At 46.6% G+C, this 14,591-nt stretch overlaps 10 protein-coding genes and 1 non-coding gene across 11 annotated transcripts; 3 read left to right on the forward strand and 8 right to left on the reverse strand.

Annotated features, from left to right (window-relative positions):
* Positions 1-15: 15 nt before the first annotated feature.
* EHEL_060760 (Snf2/Rad54-like helicase) lies at positions 16-1,695 on the reverse strand (the record flags this gene model as incomplete). The annotated part of the gene is made up of 1 exon (XM_003887380.1): positions 16-1,695. One exon carries the CDS (start codon positions 1,693-1,695, stop codon positions 16-18), a length of 1,680 nt encoding a protein of 559 aa, XP_003887429.1.
* Positions 1,696-1,752: 57 nt separating this feature from the next.
* On the reverse strand, positions 1,753-4,179 carry EHEL_060770 (mRNA turnover and stability protein; the record flags this gene model as incomplete). Its single annotated transcript, XM_003887381.1, has 1 exon — positions 1,753-4,179. The coding sequence occupies one exon, from the start codon at positions 4,177-4,179 to the stop codon at positions 1,753-1,755; it is 2,427 nt and encodes an 808-aa protein (XP_003887430.1).
* A 90-nt stretch (positions 4,180-4,269) lies between these two features.
* Positions 4,270-4,842, reverse strand: EHEL_060780 (Ssu72-like RNA polymerase II-interacting protein; the record flags this gene model as incomplete). Its single annotated transcript, XM_003887382.1, has 1 exon — positions 4,270-4,842. The coding sequence occupies one exon, from the start codon at positions 4,840-4,842 to the stop codon at positions 4,270-4,272; it is 573 nt and encodes a 190-aa protein (XP_003887431.1).
* A 53-nt stretch (positions 4,843-4,895) lies between these two features.
* EHEL_060790 (uncharacterized protein) lies at positions 4,896-5,327 on the reverse strand (the record flags this gene model as incomplete). The annotated part of the gene is made up of 1 exon (XM_003887383.1): positions 4,896-5,327. The coding sequence occupies one exon, from the start codon at positions 5,325-5,327 to the stop codon at positions 4,896-4,898; it is 432 nt and encodes a 143-aa protein (XP_003887432.1).
* Positions 5,328-5,356: 29 nt separating this feature from the next.
* On the reverse strand, positions 5,357-6,574 carry EHEL_060800 (uncharacterized protein; the record flags this gene model as incomplete). The annotated part of the gene is made up of 1 exon (XM_003887384.1): positions 5,357-6,574. One exon carries the CDS (start codon positions 6,572-6,574, stop codon positions 5,357-5,359), a length of 1,218 nt encoding a protein of 405 aa, XP_003887433.1.
* Positions 6,575-6,649: 75 nt separating this feature from the next.
* On the reverse strand, positions 6,650-8,305 carry EHEL_060810 (preprotein translocase subunit Sec63; the record flags this gene model as incomplete). The annotated part of the gene is made up of 1 exon (XM_003887385.1): positions 6,650-8,305. The coding sequence occupies one exon, from the start codon at positions 8,303-8,305 to the stop codon at positions 6,650-6,652; it is 1,656 nt and encodes a 551-aa protein (XP_003887434.1).
* Positions 8,306-8,374: 69 nt separating this feature from the next.
* Positions 8,375-10,423, reverse strand: EHEL_060820 (uncharacterized protein; the record flags this gene model as incomplete). The annotated part of the gene is made up of 1 exon (XM_003887386.1): positions 8,375-10,423. The coding sequence occupies one exon, from the start codon at positions 10,421-10,423 to the stop codon at positions 8,375-8,377; it is 2,049 nt and encodes a 682-aa protein (XP_003887435.1).
* A 94-nt stretch (positions 10,424-10,517) lies between these two features.
* EHEL_060830 (uncharacterized protein) lies at positions 10,518-11,096 on the reverse strand (the record flags this gene model as incomplete). Its single annotated transcript, XM_003887387.1, has 1 exon — positions 10,518-11,096. One exon carries the CDS (start codon positions 11,094-11,096, stop codon positions 10,518-10,520), a length of 579 nt encoding a protein of 192 aa, XP_003887436.1.
* A 109-nt stretch (positions 11,097-11,205) lies between these two features.
* On the forward strand, positions 11,206-12,094 carry EHEL_060840 (60S ribosomal protein L5; the record flags this gene model as incomplete). The annotated part of the gene is made up of 2 exons (XM_003887388.1): positions 11,206-11,208; positions 11,234-12,094. The coding sequence occupies 2 exons, from the start codon at positions 11,206-11,208 to the stop codon at positions 12,092-12,094; spliced, it is 864 nt and encodes a 287-aa protein (XP_003887437.1).
* A 105-nt stretch (positions 12,095-12,199) lies between these two features.
* On the forward strand, positions 12,200-12,271 carry EHEL_060850. Its single transcript has one exon. It is a non-coding gene; the product is annotated as a tRNA-Trp (tRNA).
* A 96-nt stretch (positions 12,272-12,367) lies between these two features.
* EHEL_060860 (ubiquitin C-terminal hydrolase) lies at positions 12,368-14,524 on the forward strand (the record flags this gene model as incomplete). The annotated part of the gene is made up of 1 exon (XM_003887389.1): positions 12,368-14,524. One exon carries the CDS (start codon positions 12,368-12,370, stop codon positions 14,522-14,524), a length of 2,157 nt encoding a protein of 718 aa, XP_003887438.1.
* Between the last annotated feature and the right edge of the window lie 67 nt (positions 14,525-14,591).

Here is a 14,591-nt window from a genome sequence, read left to right on the forward strand (position 1 = left end):
TCTTCAAGAATAAAGTCAGTTACACTTTTTGATGTTGAGCTGGTATAGGGTTTTCTGCCCACTGGATTGGGAGGATACTCCCACATTCTTCAATTGGTTACTTCCTATTCCCAGAGACTCAAGAACATTCAGCTTCGACAGAAGCTTGGGCCATACATACTCGTCAATAGTCCCTCTTGCAACCAGGTATATAATGTCGACACTGCCTTTCTGCCCTATCCTGTGTATCCTGTCCTCCGCCTGAAGAAGAACACCGGGATTCCAGTACAGCTCTGCAAACACTACAGCCCTCCCCGCAGTGAGTGTAAGCCCCGTGCTGCATGCCGTTATGCTCAGTAGTGCAACCCTTATCTCGTCGTTTTCTTGGAAGTCTCTGACCAGAGGATGTCTGTTTCCGCTGGGCACAGACCCGTCAATCCTGATCATTGGAACCCTCCTTTCTACAAAAAACTCCTCAATCCCATCCATCATCTCAGAGTGGTGGCAGAAAACCACAAATTTCATGCTCTTCTCCAGCATCGTTGCCAGGTATTGCTTCACAGGCCCCATCTTCAGTTTTACAGCCTCCTTGTACTGTACAACAACATTTGCATCGACGCTTTCTCCCACAACTTCTTTTCTAGGATCGCTTTGCTTTCCTTCACACTGCAAAATAACCTGTCTCCTGAACTTCGGGGGTAGCTGGCTTAAGACCTCATCCTTTGTTCTCCTGATCATGAGACACTTCTTCAGGACATAGTGGAGCTCCTCTGCATTGCTGCATCCCTTGTAGTCATACCACAAGCCTACCTTCCTTCCGTTGCAATACCTAGCCCCATACTCTGCAAAGCGCGGAAATATCGTTCTGTCGATAGATGCTATTATGGGATACAGCTCAAGCGGCCTGCTCACTGCAGGTGTTCCAGAAAGCAGAATGGCTCTGGGAACCTTCTGGAGTAGTGGGACTATTGCCTTTGTTCTTTTAGTGTTCAGGCTTTTGAGGTAATGGCACTCATCAACAATGACTACGCCCGCCTTGTGTTCAAGCAATCCAGACACATTGCTGGAGGCCACCTCGTAACTCACAACCCCGATCGTTTGTCCAAAGTCCCCCTTTCTTCTCATCACCATAGCTTCTTCCCCTAGAAATCTTTTGCATGCATCGGCCCAGTCATCAAGCAGAGATGCAGGCGCAATGATCAGCAGAGGCCACTCAGACCTGTAGTAATACGAGACAGCAAGCGCCTGGATGGTCTTTCCTAACCCCATATCGTCTGCAATGATTATCCTTCCTCTCCTACTCAACGCATACCGCACACCCTCCCTCTGGAACGGAAGCAGCATGTCATATATGTCCCCAGCAAGCTCAAACTCCTCCTCATCCATCTCCTTCCCTGCAATCCTTAGCGTCCCCTTTGGAATCTCGTCAAACACAAGCTTGTTCCTCCTCAGCTCTCCTCTCACAGATATGTAGTCCCTCACGCTTATCCTCCACTCGTTGCTTTTGATGTCATACATGCTTTCCTCCAGCTTGCTCAGCTCAGTAGAAAGTCTCTTGTTGGACGGTTTTAGAACAACTCTTCCATCCTCGCCAACATAGACCTTTATCTTTATCGAATTCACTTCCTCCTTCAAGTCAGGACTCTTGCCCATTGGATCTTCCTTGGGCCGGCTCAGTCTGGCCTCAATCGCCCTTTCCCTGCTTTCCTTTCCCATCCCTTCGGCACCGCGGTTCAAAAAAATAAATAGTCAAGGCTCCGCTTTATTAACATATCACTCCTCATCAATATTCACAATCCTTCTTTCAATCAAGTAGTTTTCATCCAGAAGCTTTTTGTAGAAGCCCTTTTCACTCTGGATACACTGCCCAATCTTCTTCGATACAAAAATTATATATCCGGCAGCAACACTCAGGATAATAAACTCCATGTTGTCCAGCCCGAGCAGTAAGGTCACTGCATTGTATATATACCATATCCCAAACACAACAGAAATAAATGCATTGATTTTGCACAGCTCCCTGACAAGCGCTCGAAAGGTGTAGTGCTCAGGAGACGAACTCAAAATCGTCTCCACAATCGAGGTAGAACTGAAGAAAAACAGAAACAGCCTTAGGGGGCGTACTCCGTTGACACCAATCCCATCGCTGGACAGCATAATAACCATCAGGCTCCCAAACAGGGGATAGACCGTGTTTATGTACACGTTCACAATCCCATGCTTGCATAGATCCCCAACCGTTTGTAGAGTATCTTTCTCTCCTCTTACACTGCTAACCACCACATGGATCATTATCCATGACAAGCGAAAGAGACTAGACAATACAAGATAGAATAGTATGTCTTCAGAGTCCCTTACATATCTTGCCATGTTGATTCTTCTAACAATACAGCTGGCAATAAAGGCATATCCGGCATAAAGGCAATACAAGGACAAAACAACAGACAGCCCTATCAGGCCGCACCTGAGAACAAACAGCCTTGGGATGTAGAAGATTGCAAAGTCAGAAGAAATCTGCGTGTTGAAGTACTTGTGAATCTCTCTTTCTGTCGGCCTTCTTCTTTCCCTTGCCTTGACATGCTGCCTCTTGAAGATCTTGTTCCTATTAGCACACCATCTCAGCATCTGCTTGTTGTACCGTCTTATTCGTGTATTGTAAAGAAAGTTTTCCATCCCAAGTAGCCTGGCCTCCAGCCTTACAACCTTGTCGAGTCCTTTCACCACATAGTCGCAGAGTATCTTGTTCGAGTACAGGACCATTGTAAAGGTTTTGTAGCTGAGTGCTAGCTTTAGAAAGCTTTTTATGGAAAACTTCACACCTACCTCCCCACAGGCCAGTCTGATCGTTGTGAGCCCCACTCCGTAGAACAGGGTGAAGAACGTTAAGTACATTGCAGCACGAAAAAGTATCCGAAGAACCCCCACCTTCGAAGCCTCGTATAGCTCGTCCATCCGGGAGTCGTCGTCATCAGGTACAAAGTGGAAAACACCCGGCCGGAAGCACCTCTTGAATCTGAGGAACATGTTTCTTATTACAATGCTGAAGGTGTATCCAATTGACATGTGGAATACCAGAGACATGAATGCCTTTAGAATGGGCCCATACTCGTCGTTGAGGTCTAAGACATGCATTCCTCTATTCAGTATCCTTCCAAATACATAGTGAAGGACTAGTCCAAACGTTAGATTCATGAAGAATATATTCATCATGATTATAAGATATATCTTCATAAAGACATGCACATACTTCATTCTACTAGCTCTACATCTTCTCCATATATGCCCGGCACATTCCATAGCCATCCAAAAGACAATCCCAAACCCAACCAGCCTGGAATACAGCCCTTTCAGCCCCATGTCAGAAAGAAACTGCCCAAAGGCCCCAGGAACACCAGGGATATAAACAAGTCTCCCAACCCCATAGATCACAGATATAAATGATACCGGAAGCGTCATCTCAACAGCTCCAGATATAATTGGTTTGAACTGGAAGTCTCTCATGGGATCATTCTGCCTCCTAGCTCGCTCCCTTCGGGTATCGGCAGTTTCACTAGTTCCTTCAGAAGTAACAGCACGGGAGCCTGGAGGTAGATTGTCATCCAATTCGTGAGCAAGCACCCTCCTAGATGTTCGGGTAGACTCCTCATCCTGTAAAAGCTCTCTATTCAGGGATTCAAGTATTGTACTTGGATTTACCATCCTCCTTCTTCTTGTGGCACCCCCAAATCTCTCTTTGATCTGGTTAAACAGGCATCGGTTTATCTGTGCTAGCCAAGCCAATGGAATCCCAACTGCTATCAGTAGCATACTGCCTTTTAAGTCAGGCCTGGAACTGAAATCATAAAGTCCTACCGACGTCATAAAGAGGTATCCATTGAAATAAAAAACACCCAGCCACCTGATCATCTGCAGAATGCACCACGTAAGAGCAATTGCCACCTTCCACCCCATGCCACATATCCCCTTGATAAGTATAGACAAAGGAAGCATTTGGGGCGTGTCCGGCTTGTAAATATCTCTGAATCTATACTCATAGTGGCATATGTCACATCTTTTGATTTTGGAGCACTCAATCCACGACATCAAACACTCGCGATGAATGTATTTTATCGTTCCAGAGCACCTGCACGGGTTGCATAAATCATCTCCCCCTACATCTCCCATGTGACAGATTTTGCAATACCTTTTCCCCTCACTCATAGGGGTACTCTGTTTCAATAGAATCAAGCCGATGCATATCTATATACTCCAAGAAAAATATCAATAAATGGCGGAGCTTTATTACTAGGTCTATAAATTCACAACAGTAAACAGAAGCATGGCTCCTTTTCTCTCAAAGTATCTCCTCAGTGCAGCATCCACGGCATACTCCAGCCCCTCTTCCTCCAGAGAAAGAACATCCTCCACAAACTCAAGTATCTCCTGGGCCCCAGTGATTGCATCCGATGGCGTATCCTTGATGTCAAAATTCACCATGAAGAAAAACCTTGTGCAAGAAGGACTGTCGACATAATGCTCAAATATGCTGGTAAACACTCTTTCCTCGCAAGTTATCACTAGATCGAAGTCTTCGTCTCTCTGGAAGAAGTTCTCCGGCTTCTCCTTCACCCTCATATTCCTCTCTAGCAAGTAAAGAATCCCAGACTCTCTATAATAATCTTCGTTCTTCATGCACAGATCGTCGTAGATTTGCTGGTATGTGTTGTCAAAGCTGTACACATTCGGCCTCTCCACAGTTTCTCCTGGGAGCTTTATGACAGGGTTTGTGCCAAAAGACTTGATCGGGATTCCCTTCTTCATAAATAGATCGTGTGTCTGCATGCTTCTATTTTGATTCATTGCACAGCTGACTGCCAGTTTCATTAAGGGCATTCGTTCTCACAAGGTAAAGCAGGAGCAGTGCACGGTTCTCCAAGCTACAGGCCCTGGCTTTCTGCAGAACTTTCGCCCTCAGAGTCATTCAGAAAGCTTACCATGGGTAAAGAAGGAAACGGCGGAAGATACAGGCTGGTGTTTTCATATCCCGGAGGATGCGATCTGTTCCTCCCTACAACTCCGGAATGTGACACCAATCCCTCAAGGTCGGCATCAAACTCCTCCCCTCTCTCCAGCTTCTCCATCGTCTTGACACGCTCTTCAATCTGCAAGATTTCGTCATACATCCTTCTCTTCATCCCGAGTGCCTCAAGAGATTTCTTCTCGATAATTTCGTCCCATTTGTGGCTATCAAATGCAAGAGCCTCTCTGGTGGAAAGCCTTTTCAGCTCAGAATACGAAATCTCATCGTTGATGTACCTCCTGAGCCCCGATAAAAACTCCTCGCTGACATCCTTGTACAGCCTGTCCATAAGGGATAAAAAGACTAACCATTAAAACTTTATTCTTCATCCTTACTGCCTTTCCTCGACTCTCCATCCTTTGCTTTCTCCTCACTCTTCTTCCCTCCTTTTCTTCTTTTGCTTGTCTCCCCAGCCGGTGCACGCTTCTTACCTCTAATAGAGGCCTTCCTAGGCGCCTTTACTCCACTCGCCTCTCCATCATCCTGCGGTAGAAGCTTCATTGCACTCGATCTTCTTCTTCGCCCTCCGGACTTCTCATCTGCTCCTTCGTTCTCCTTCGGCTCCTCCTCTTCTTTTACTTTATCGTCTTTCTCCTTCTCTTCCTCAGGATCAGGCTTCTCCCCCTCAATCCGGCTTATCACATCGGTGGCAATGGCGTTCTTCATGTCGCTCGATAGCAAGACCTCCTTGACCTCATCCCTGATGTCTTCTTTCACATCCTCCATAAAATCTCTCTTCAGATCCTCCTTCAGCTCCTCCTTGATGTTGTCCTTGACATTCTGCTTCAGCTCATCAAGGCTCTCATCTATTGCCTCATGCTCCTCCCTCATCTTCTCCTCAACAACCTTCTCAGCGCTGTCGAGAATCTCCTTCTTTATCATCACCTCCCCAAGATCCCGAGAATTCTTCCGGCCCAGAGACGGGAGGACAGGCGTGTCAACCACAGACATCTCAATCGACTCCTTGATCTCCTTCTTAAGTGCTTCCTTCTGCTCCTCAATCACCTGCTTCACAGAACATACATTCTCGGCCTCCTCTTTGCTCAGTGAAACACTCACCCCAGTAACCTTGTTCAATGCAATCGAAACAACCGCATCACTCCTCTCCTCCCCTCTATCCGAAATCTTTATCTTCTTCCTGCATCCAGCCGCATCCTTCCCCTCCCCTTCCTGGTTCAGATAGCTCAACTCCATCGTCGGCCTTCTAATAATCTTGTCCTCATCAACAAAGTCTCCAGGTTCGGTCAGAGAAAACACAAACCTGTACTTGTTTATCCTCAGCACTTCCCCAAACTGGAACCCATACATCGCCTCCTTCTCAAGTGCCTCCTCGTTCAGAAACACATTGCCTCCAAACACTCGGATCTTCATCTGGTCAAAGTACACAACCACATGCCTTTCCTCAACCGACGGCTGCTGTAGCCTCACATCGGCGTCAAGGCCGCTTCCAATAGTTATCTCAGATTCATTGGTAAATGCAACACTTCGAACCTTATCATCGCTTCCTAATGACGATAGTTTATATTTCTCGCCCATCAATTAAGGGTTCCAATCCCCTCCACATATCCTTGCCTCAAACAACCTATACACCACAACAAAAACACTAGGGATTTATTCAACCTTGATCACAATGCTCTTCTCCACATTTCTATTCATGTACTCCCCACACCCCACAAACACTTTACATTCGCACATCTTCCGAACCTCTCCAACATCCACACTGAACCTGATGCTTGTCCTCTTCTCAAAGTCATCTATAACCTTTATCTTTCCATAGATGACATTGTCTACAGTCAGCATCACAATCCACTTGACAAAAAACGACTCCCTCATAAAGGGTGCATGCACTATCATCTCTCCCTTGCCACAGCCATCAACTTTGCATTCTCTATCAAGGACAACATTGATTGTTGCAATGCTCCCCCCAGGAATAACATATACAGCTTGCTCTCTTGCACTCTTCGCCTTCTCTTCAGAATCGTTCTTGGTGACTAGATTCTCAGATGAAGAGGGCTCGTCGTCCTCCTCGTCTTTAACAACCCCAGTCTCAATCACAGATGCACTGAACTCCGCTATCCTAACAAGAGGAATGCTGTTGCATACATTCAGTGCAGACTCCCTCTTCTCCCCCGAAAGTGCCGTTCCTATGTATCCCTCTGCAGATATCTTTTCCTTGCAATTCTCTTGTATAAATATGTCCTCAAACCTTACAAAGGGAATCTGAAGCATCGAGTACTTCATATCAAACACAGCCTGGATAATCATCGACTCAAGAATCACAAGGCTCTTCACAACATTGCCATACCTCTTCGCTATTCCAATCGCTTTCATACCCTCAACCAACCTCAGAGAAGCCCTTTGCACATACTCAACATCACTTCTTTCTGCTTGCCCAATTCGGAAAAGATGGTCCATCAACACAAGGTATCCCTTGCTCTCCTTCCCGCAGTCTTTCAGCGGAAATGCAAACCCGCTTTCAATCTTGCCTCGAAGGCCCTCAACATCGCTCTTCCACCTGTACTCACTAAACTCAACAGACCTCATCATAATCATAATCAGCTTCGTCACCGCCTCAGAAGGGCATTTCGTCTGATTCACCCCAGCATCAATCTTCTCGTAGAACATCTCCATAGTCCGGAAGTTCACCCCAACCCTGTTAAGGTCCCGGATCTCCCTCCATTTCCGGTAAGCCCATCTTGGAAGAAACACTCCGAGAAGCAGGGAGTACAGGGCAAACGCATACATCCCCCTCTTAATAACAATCTTGGGAATCGCAACTATCTCCCCAGTCTTCGATTCGCTGTTCAGCCATGCCTCATACCTCTTCTTGTCGCTCACAAGCCCATACGCCTTGTTGATAATCTTCTGCTTCTCCTCGTACTCCTTCCGAAGATCCTCAGGCGCCTTGCTGAGGTTGTACTTCATCAGAAGCCTCCGAAGCCTCTTCTTAATCTCCTTCTCCCCCGTCCCCTCATCAATCCCAAGCACCTCCAAGGGATCAAACCCTTTGTTATACTCAATCTTCAAGGTCCTTATATTGCTGATCAAATACGATATGACAATCCATATAATCGTCGTAAACACCTTCCTCTTTGTTTTTCTGTTCACATCCTTGTTCTTGCATCCAGAACAGGAACATCGCACCCTCCTGATGGGAGAACTATCAACCAGGTCATAGGTCATATACAAGGCCACAGGAACCAGCATCGATAGTAGCAGATAGCTCGAGGCAAGGCCAGACTCATCATATTCATAGTCATATGCCATCAAGGGTCTTTGTTGATTTCCAAAAAAACAAAAATTTAATCTCTATTCACTACACCCATCTGTCTCTTCTCAGGGAATGTACTCAAGATAGTCTCCGCAAACCTTGCAGTAATCCTTCTCATCCAGCCTGCAAATCGCCTCCATAACACTCTTCTCGTCATCTCCAAATTCATCTCCAATCATTTTGATCATTCGAGATATCTCAACCCTCTTTCTTCTTTTTAACATCCGCATGACTCTGGCCTCTACAATCGCCCCAAGAGGCCCCACTGCCTCAATCTCCTTCTTCGCCATGACCTTTGAAAACTCAATCTCAAACAGATCCACAATCTCCTCTGCCTCCTTCATGCCCTCCTCAGCCCCCTCAAAGGCCAGGTTGTGGTCAGAGTCCATAAGATAAACTCTATCTCTGTACTTGTTTCTTATGTAGGCATACTCCTTGTGCGAAAACATTCTGTTGAGCGATATAATCCCATCCGTGCATACAATAAACCCATGCGATAGAAGATACTCGAGATTCCCCTCAAATCCAGACCCCCCAACACATCTCTTCAGGTCGGGTGTCTCTCTATCGACACTCAGCCATAGCATTATTAGCAGCTTGTCAGTCCCCATCCGGAAGTTGAACCCGTTCATCGAAAATATCATTGGCGATAGGCTATGGCAGCATGCCAGCTCCCCCCTTGGGTACTTCACCATCTTTGGCTGCGACACAATCCTCCATATATCTTTCAAAGGCTGCGGAAGATTCTCTCCGCTTGCATTCAGCTCATAGAACCCCTTTGTTAGAAACCTTGTCTCCGTAATCAGCTCGGAACTCTGCCCTGCTATATTGAATCCATTTCTTACGTAGTTCACCTGGTTCTCATACATGATGCTCATGCTCCTGTTAATGGCCCCTCCAAAATGCTTTTCCATCAGCGAAACCAACATCCCTTCCCTTTCAAACCCTCCGCTGCATCCTAGCATCCGTTTCCGTGCATCCTGTGTTATCCTTTCTGCAACCACCTCCTTGTTCGACATCAAGCTTGCAAAGACAACAAGAACCTCCATTTCCCCAGAGACCTCCTCTCCCTTTCTTACAGCCCTGTCAATATGTCTGTGGACCTCGTCCTCAAATCCGAGTCTTCCAGAAATATGCAGGTGCTTCCTTATCTCTTCGTTTAGATACAAAACCATCTCCTCATCATCCATCAGATTCTCCTTCATCTGCTTGCAAATCCGGAGGTACTCCCGAGTCAGGTCCCCGAGACCTCCAGCACAAAGTATCTTCTTCCGAATAATCTCCCTGTACTTCTCCCCAACCCTTCCCATGTACTCAGGCTCCATAAAGTGGACAATCTTCACATATAACTTAAACTTCTCAAACCTCTCCATCTTCCACCCAAGGAGCCTTAGGACATCATCGAACCTGTCCCGCACCCTGGATGCAATCTCCTTGTACAATCTGTTGTTGTCAGGCTCAAAGACCTTCGAGGCTATGTATATCTCCAAGTACACTCTTTTCAAAACCTTGCTAATGTCCCCGCTAAAGTCCATCGACCTGTGGAATCCATCAAGATATCCCTGCACAATATCCTCATACACAGAGGACTCGTCGCAGTAGAATAGCATCCTCTTGAGGAGCCGCACAGCCTCCCCAAGCCTCTGGAAGTTGTAGTCCTTGCTACTCCTCGAAACCCCAATCTCAAAGAAGATTATCTCCCTTGCCTGGCCCATAATCCTCTCCATATATCTCCTATAGAACACACTGTGCCCCAGTGTTCGAATGTCTTGAATGTGTCCGTCCCTTCTCTCCATGCTGATCTTGATAAAGTATCTTCCCAAGTACGAGTAGGCCTTGGATACGAGGTCTAAGGCATTTGAAAACTCAGCCAGCTGCCCGTGAAGAGTCTTGAGAGACGTAAAGCATCTCAAACGGTCCACATGCGACAAAAGAACCCTCTCAAGACACTCATACACCTTCGCCCCCTTCGTCTCAAACGTTGCCGTCACCTCTGTACAGTGGTTGTAGATGATGTCATACACCTCCACAAAGTCCTTGGAAGAGAACGTCCTGCAGCTCCAAAGAAGAGACGCGGTTAAACTCTCCAGTCTTTCAAATTCTTGAATCTCCATCCCTGGGTGATCCCAATAAACATAAATGCCTCCTCGGCCTATGAAATTGTTGCACAGAGCCAGGCTCATCCCAAACATCAAGACAAAGCACGCATTACATCGAGTTTATTTTCTCCTTCACAATGTCCAGAAGATCGTCCGGACGAAGTACGTGGAAGTTCTTCATCTTGGACTGTATGAACAGATTATAAAGATCGTTGTATTCACTTAGAAAATACGTCAGTATGCCCTCCTTGTTTTCATTTCTTCTTCCCTGCTTGATTATCAGGGAACTTTCCAAATACAGATAATGAAACTTCACGTTGAATAGGACCAGCCTAAGAAATGCAGAGATGTCCTCCTCCTTCTGCGACCTTGCGGTCTCTCCAATGTACTTTCCAAGGCTCTTCCATCCCCGAATGATGTCGACCGTCTTGTGCCTGCCACCCTCCTCTATGTATCCCCTTATGTACATCATAATTGTCTCCATGACCATCTTTGCTCCCTTGTGGCCAGGCTCCTTCATTGCAGCATCGGCCCTGGACTTCAGGTCTCTGGCCTTTTGGATGAACAGATTTGAGTCTGCAGCCGGTTGCTTCAGGAAGGATCCATACCCAAGCTTGTCTATCTCTGGGTTCTTGAAGAAACCCGATTTGGCCAGCTTTTTTATCCTGGAGAATATAGAGTCGTCCATGGGGGATCAAAAATGGAACTGAATGGAGATTATCTTATAGGGCATAGAGAGGAGCCTAGGATTGGAGCCATTCTGGATGATATGTTGAAAAATTTTGAGCCCCGGCAAAATGGTAAGTGGCTACGATTAATTTCAAGACCAATGCAAAGGGGACTAGGAACTACCACAAGAACTTCCAGGTGAAGAGAAGAAGGAGACGCGAGGGAAAGACGGACTACAAGCACCGAACGAACATGATCAGGCAGGACTCGAATTCGTATGGGTCTGTGAAGCATAGGCTTGTTGTGCGAATAACGAACAGCAGGGTTATATGCCAGATTGTGGGTGCGTACATGGAAGGAGACAGGGTCATGGTGTATGCAGATTCTAGCGAGCTTCCTAAGTATGGGATCAACTTTGGGCTGACGAACTACTCTGCAGCATATGCCACAGGGTTCCTTATTGGGAGAAGAGCACTTACAGCCTTGTCTCTTGATGGGGTGTATGGGCCAAAGAAGATTGACGGGTCTTATAGTATTACGGAGGATGTTGATGGAGAGAAGAAGGCGCCCAAGGTGTTTTTGGACATAGGGCTTGCAAGGTCTACAAAAGGGGCAAAAGTGTTTGGGGCGATGAAGGGAGCATCTGATGCGGGGCTGAACATTCCCCACAGCGAAGTGAAGTTCTATGGATACAAGGAGGACGGAAGCTTTGATGCACAAGAGCTGCACGACAGGATATTTGGGCACAACATCTCTGAGTACATGCAGGAGCTTAGGGAGAGCAACCCGGAGAAGTATGAGGTGCAGTTTTCTGATTATATCAAGAAGGGCATCCAGCCGGAAGACATTCCGCAGATTTACAAGAACGCCTTTGACAAGATTGCAGAGGACCCAATAAAAGAGAAGAGGGAGATAAAGGACTACTCTGGATTCAAGAAGTACAAGCAGCCAAGACTTACATACGAGGAGAGGAGGCAACGGGTACAGGCGAAACTTTCTGCAGCCGAGGAGGAATAAATTCTTTTTATTTGAACAGCTATTTATTTGTGAGTGGTAGGCGAGTGGCTACTTCTTACACGTGCCGACCTGACGAAAAGAGAAAGCACCATGGGGTGCAGCCTAGACGGTGTGGCACAATGGCAGCGCGTCGGATTCCAGTCCCGAAGGTTCTAGGTTCAAATCCTAGCTCCGTCATTTCCTTTTCCGCTCGAGGCTTGATTGTGCTTTTTTATCCTCCAATGCCTGCATCACTCCAAGCCATAGTAAATCCAAACAAAACAATCCCCTATCATGGCGGACGGGCACAAGGGCCAAAGCTCCAGCTCAGATCCAAGGCAGCAGGAATACGCCATCTCTTCTATTTTTGCTAAAGCCCAAAAGAAATTCGGCAGGGCACTTATAGGTGGCAAGGTATCTGGGGCCAGAATCTATTTTGTTCCAGAGGACACCTGGAAGACGATGAAGGAGAGTTCAGTCACGGAATACAGAGAGGGCGACGGGCCAGAAACAAGGGGCGATGGAAGGGCGGTCTTCGTTGTCTTTATGATTGATGAGCTTGTTCCAAACACAGTCACCCCCGAGGCAGGCAAGAGTGTGATTGTCAGGGTCGGATGGATCTACTCGATACTCAAGTCTCTTGCCAACATCAGTGACTTTAGTCCCAGCGAACAACCTAGCTATGGCAACGGGATGAAGAGATCAAGGAAGATTGTAAATGTCCTTGCCGATCCTTCGGACAAGCTGTTTGATATAGTACTGCACCTCATGGACTTCCGGCTTGATCTGGAAGGGTTCATGAGAAACTACAGGGTCCTAGCATCCAACGGCAGGGTGATTCACCCCCTTGCGGTTCTGGGCGAGCTTTCTGATGGGGACGTGCTAAGGATCTCAAAAATCATAAGAATGGGGGACGGAAGAGCTCTATCTGTTGACGAGCACATGAGGAATGCTATCCGAGGGCTCAAGAACCAAGGAAACACGTGCTTTATGAACAGTGGGCTTCAATGCCTGATGAACTGTTGGAAGCTTACCGAGTACTTCATCAGTAGAGAATATGAAAGCCACTTGGAAAAGCACAAGCCTGACCATGTGTCCTTGGCTAATGCATATTATGATCTTGTTGCACAAGTACATGACGGAGGGACACACCCCATCACGCCAGCAGGAATCAAAAGAAGCTTGGGATCGATATACGAGGAATACAAGGGAAGTGATGAGCAGGACACAGTGGAGTTTATCACGAAGATGCTGGACACACTGCACGAGGGCCTCTCAACCAAAATAGAATGCCAAAAGAAAAAGGAAGGAAGGGGATGGTGGGACTACAGCAAGTCGATTGTCACTGATCTGTTTTTCTTCTGTCTGAGATCTACGCTGTCATGCAGGGCTTGCGGAAGGAGCAAAGCCTCTGTGGAGCCTGCGATGTGCCTTTCTCTGCCTGTCCCGCATCCCATGGAGCACAAGAACGACATTGTGCTGTTCTACGAGTCGAGCAGAAAGCAGCCCATAAAAATATACACGGACAGCTCCATCTGTATCAAGGAACTCAAGAAGTTACTAGGGACCAAGTATGGAGTTTTGGGAAGGATTGCATGTATATGGTATGATGGCAGCAGAAATATGGTTGAGGCACCAAACGATGCCATTCTAAGAAATATCCCGCAGGCCCTATTCTGCTACGAGTATTTTGAGGGCATAGAGTACTGTTGGATTCATCTGAAGATTAAGAAGCTATTTATAGATAGGTCGCTTCAGTTCAATATACTGATCAAAGCGTTTGCCTATAGCGAGCCACTAATGCTTTTAGAAGTTCGGAGGGCACTCATTTACCTTGTCCAGAAAGAGTCACAAGATCTCCTGGAAGATGAAGATATATCTCCCTATGTTAAGCTGGAGTTGCCTGGTCGGGCATCTAAGGAGGCTGCAAGAGACTTTCCTGTTGTGATAGGAGTAAGCAGGGCACATGGGGGAAGGAAGCTCCTCAACCCCCTGTGCGATCCCTTAGATATGATACAGGCCATAAGGCCGCCGATGCCTACACTTAATTACTGCATAGACAAGTTTCTGGAGAAGGAAGACCTCCATCCATCCGAGCTTCTGTACTGTGAAGGATGTGGTGAAAAGAAAATGTTTAGCAAGAAGATTGATCTAGAGAGCCTCCCAACATACCTCATAATCCAGCTGAAAAGATTCCAGTATGTCAATTCTTTTCCCATGAAGATCTCGACCCTAGTTGAGTATCCTCTTGATGAGTTTCGCATTGGGGATGCAGAATACAGAGTCATAGGAGTATGTAACCATGACTCTGAGACGGTTACATCGAGCGGGCATTATGTAAGCTACCTGTGGAAGGACGGGTGGTATCTCTGCAATGACCAGAAGATTGAGAGGGTTGACAAGATTAAGAAGGAGCACACATATGTTCTCTTCCTTGAGAGATGTGGCTAGAGAATAATAAATATCTGTATTTAACTGGATTAGGGTTTACGGTCTGTCGTAAGTAAAAATGGTGGGG

The sequence above is a fragment of the Encephalitozoon hellem genome, chromosome VI, assembly GCF_000277815.2.
Source record: "Encephalitozoon hellem ATCC 50504 chromosome VI, complete sequence".
Lineage (NCBI taxonomy): Eukaryota > Fungi > Microsporidia > Unikaryonidae > Encephalitozoon > Encephalitozoon hellem.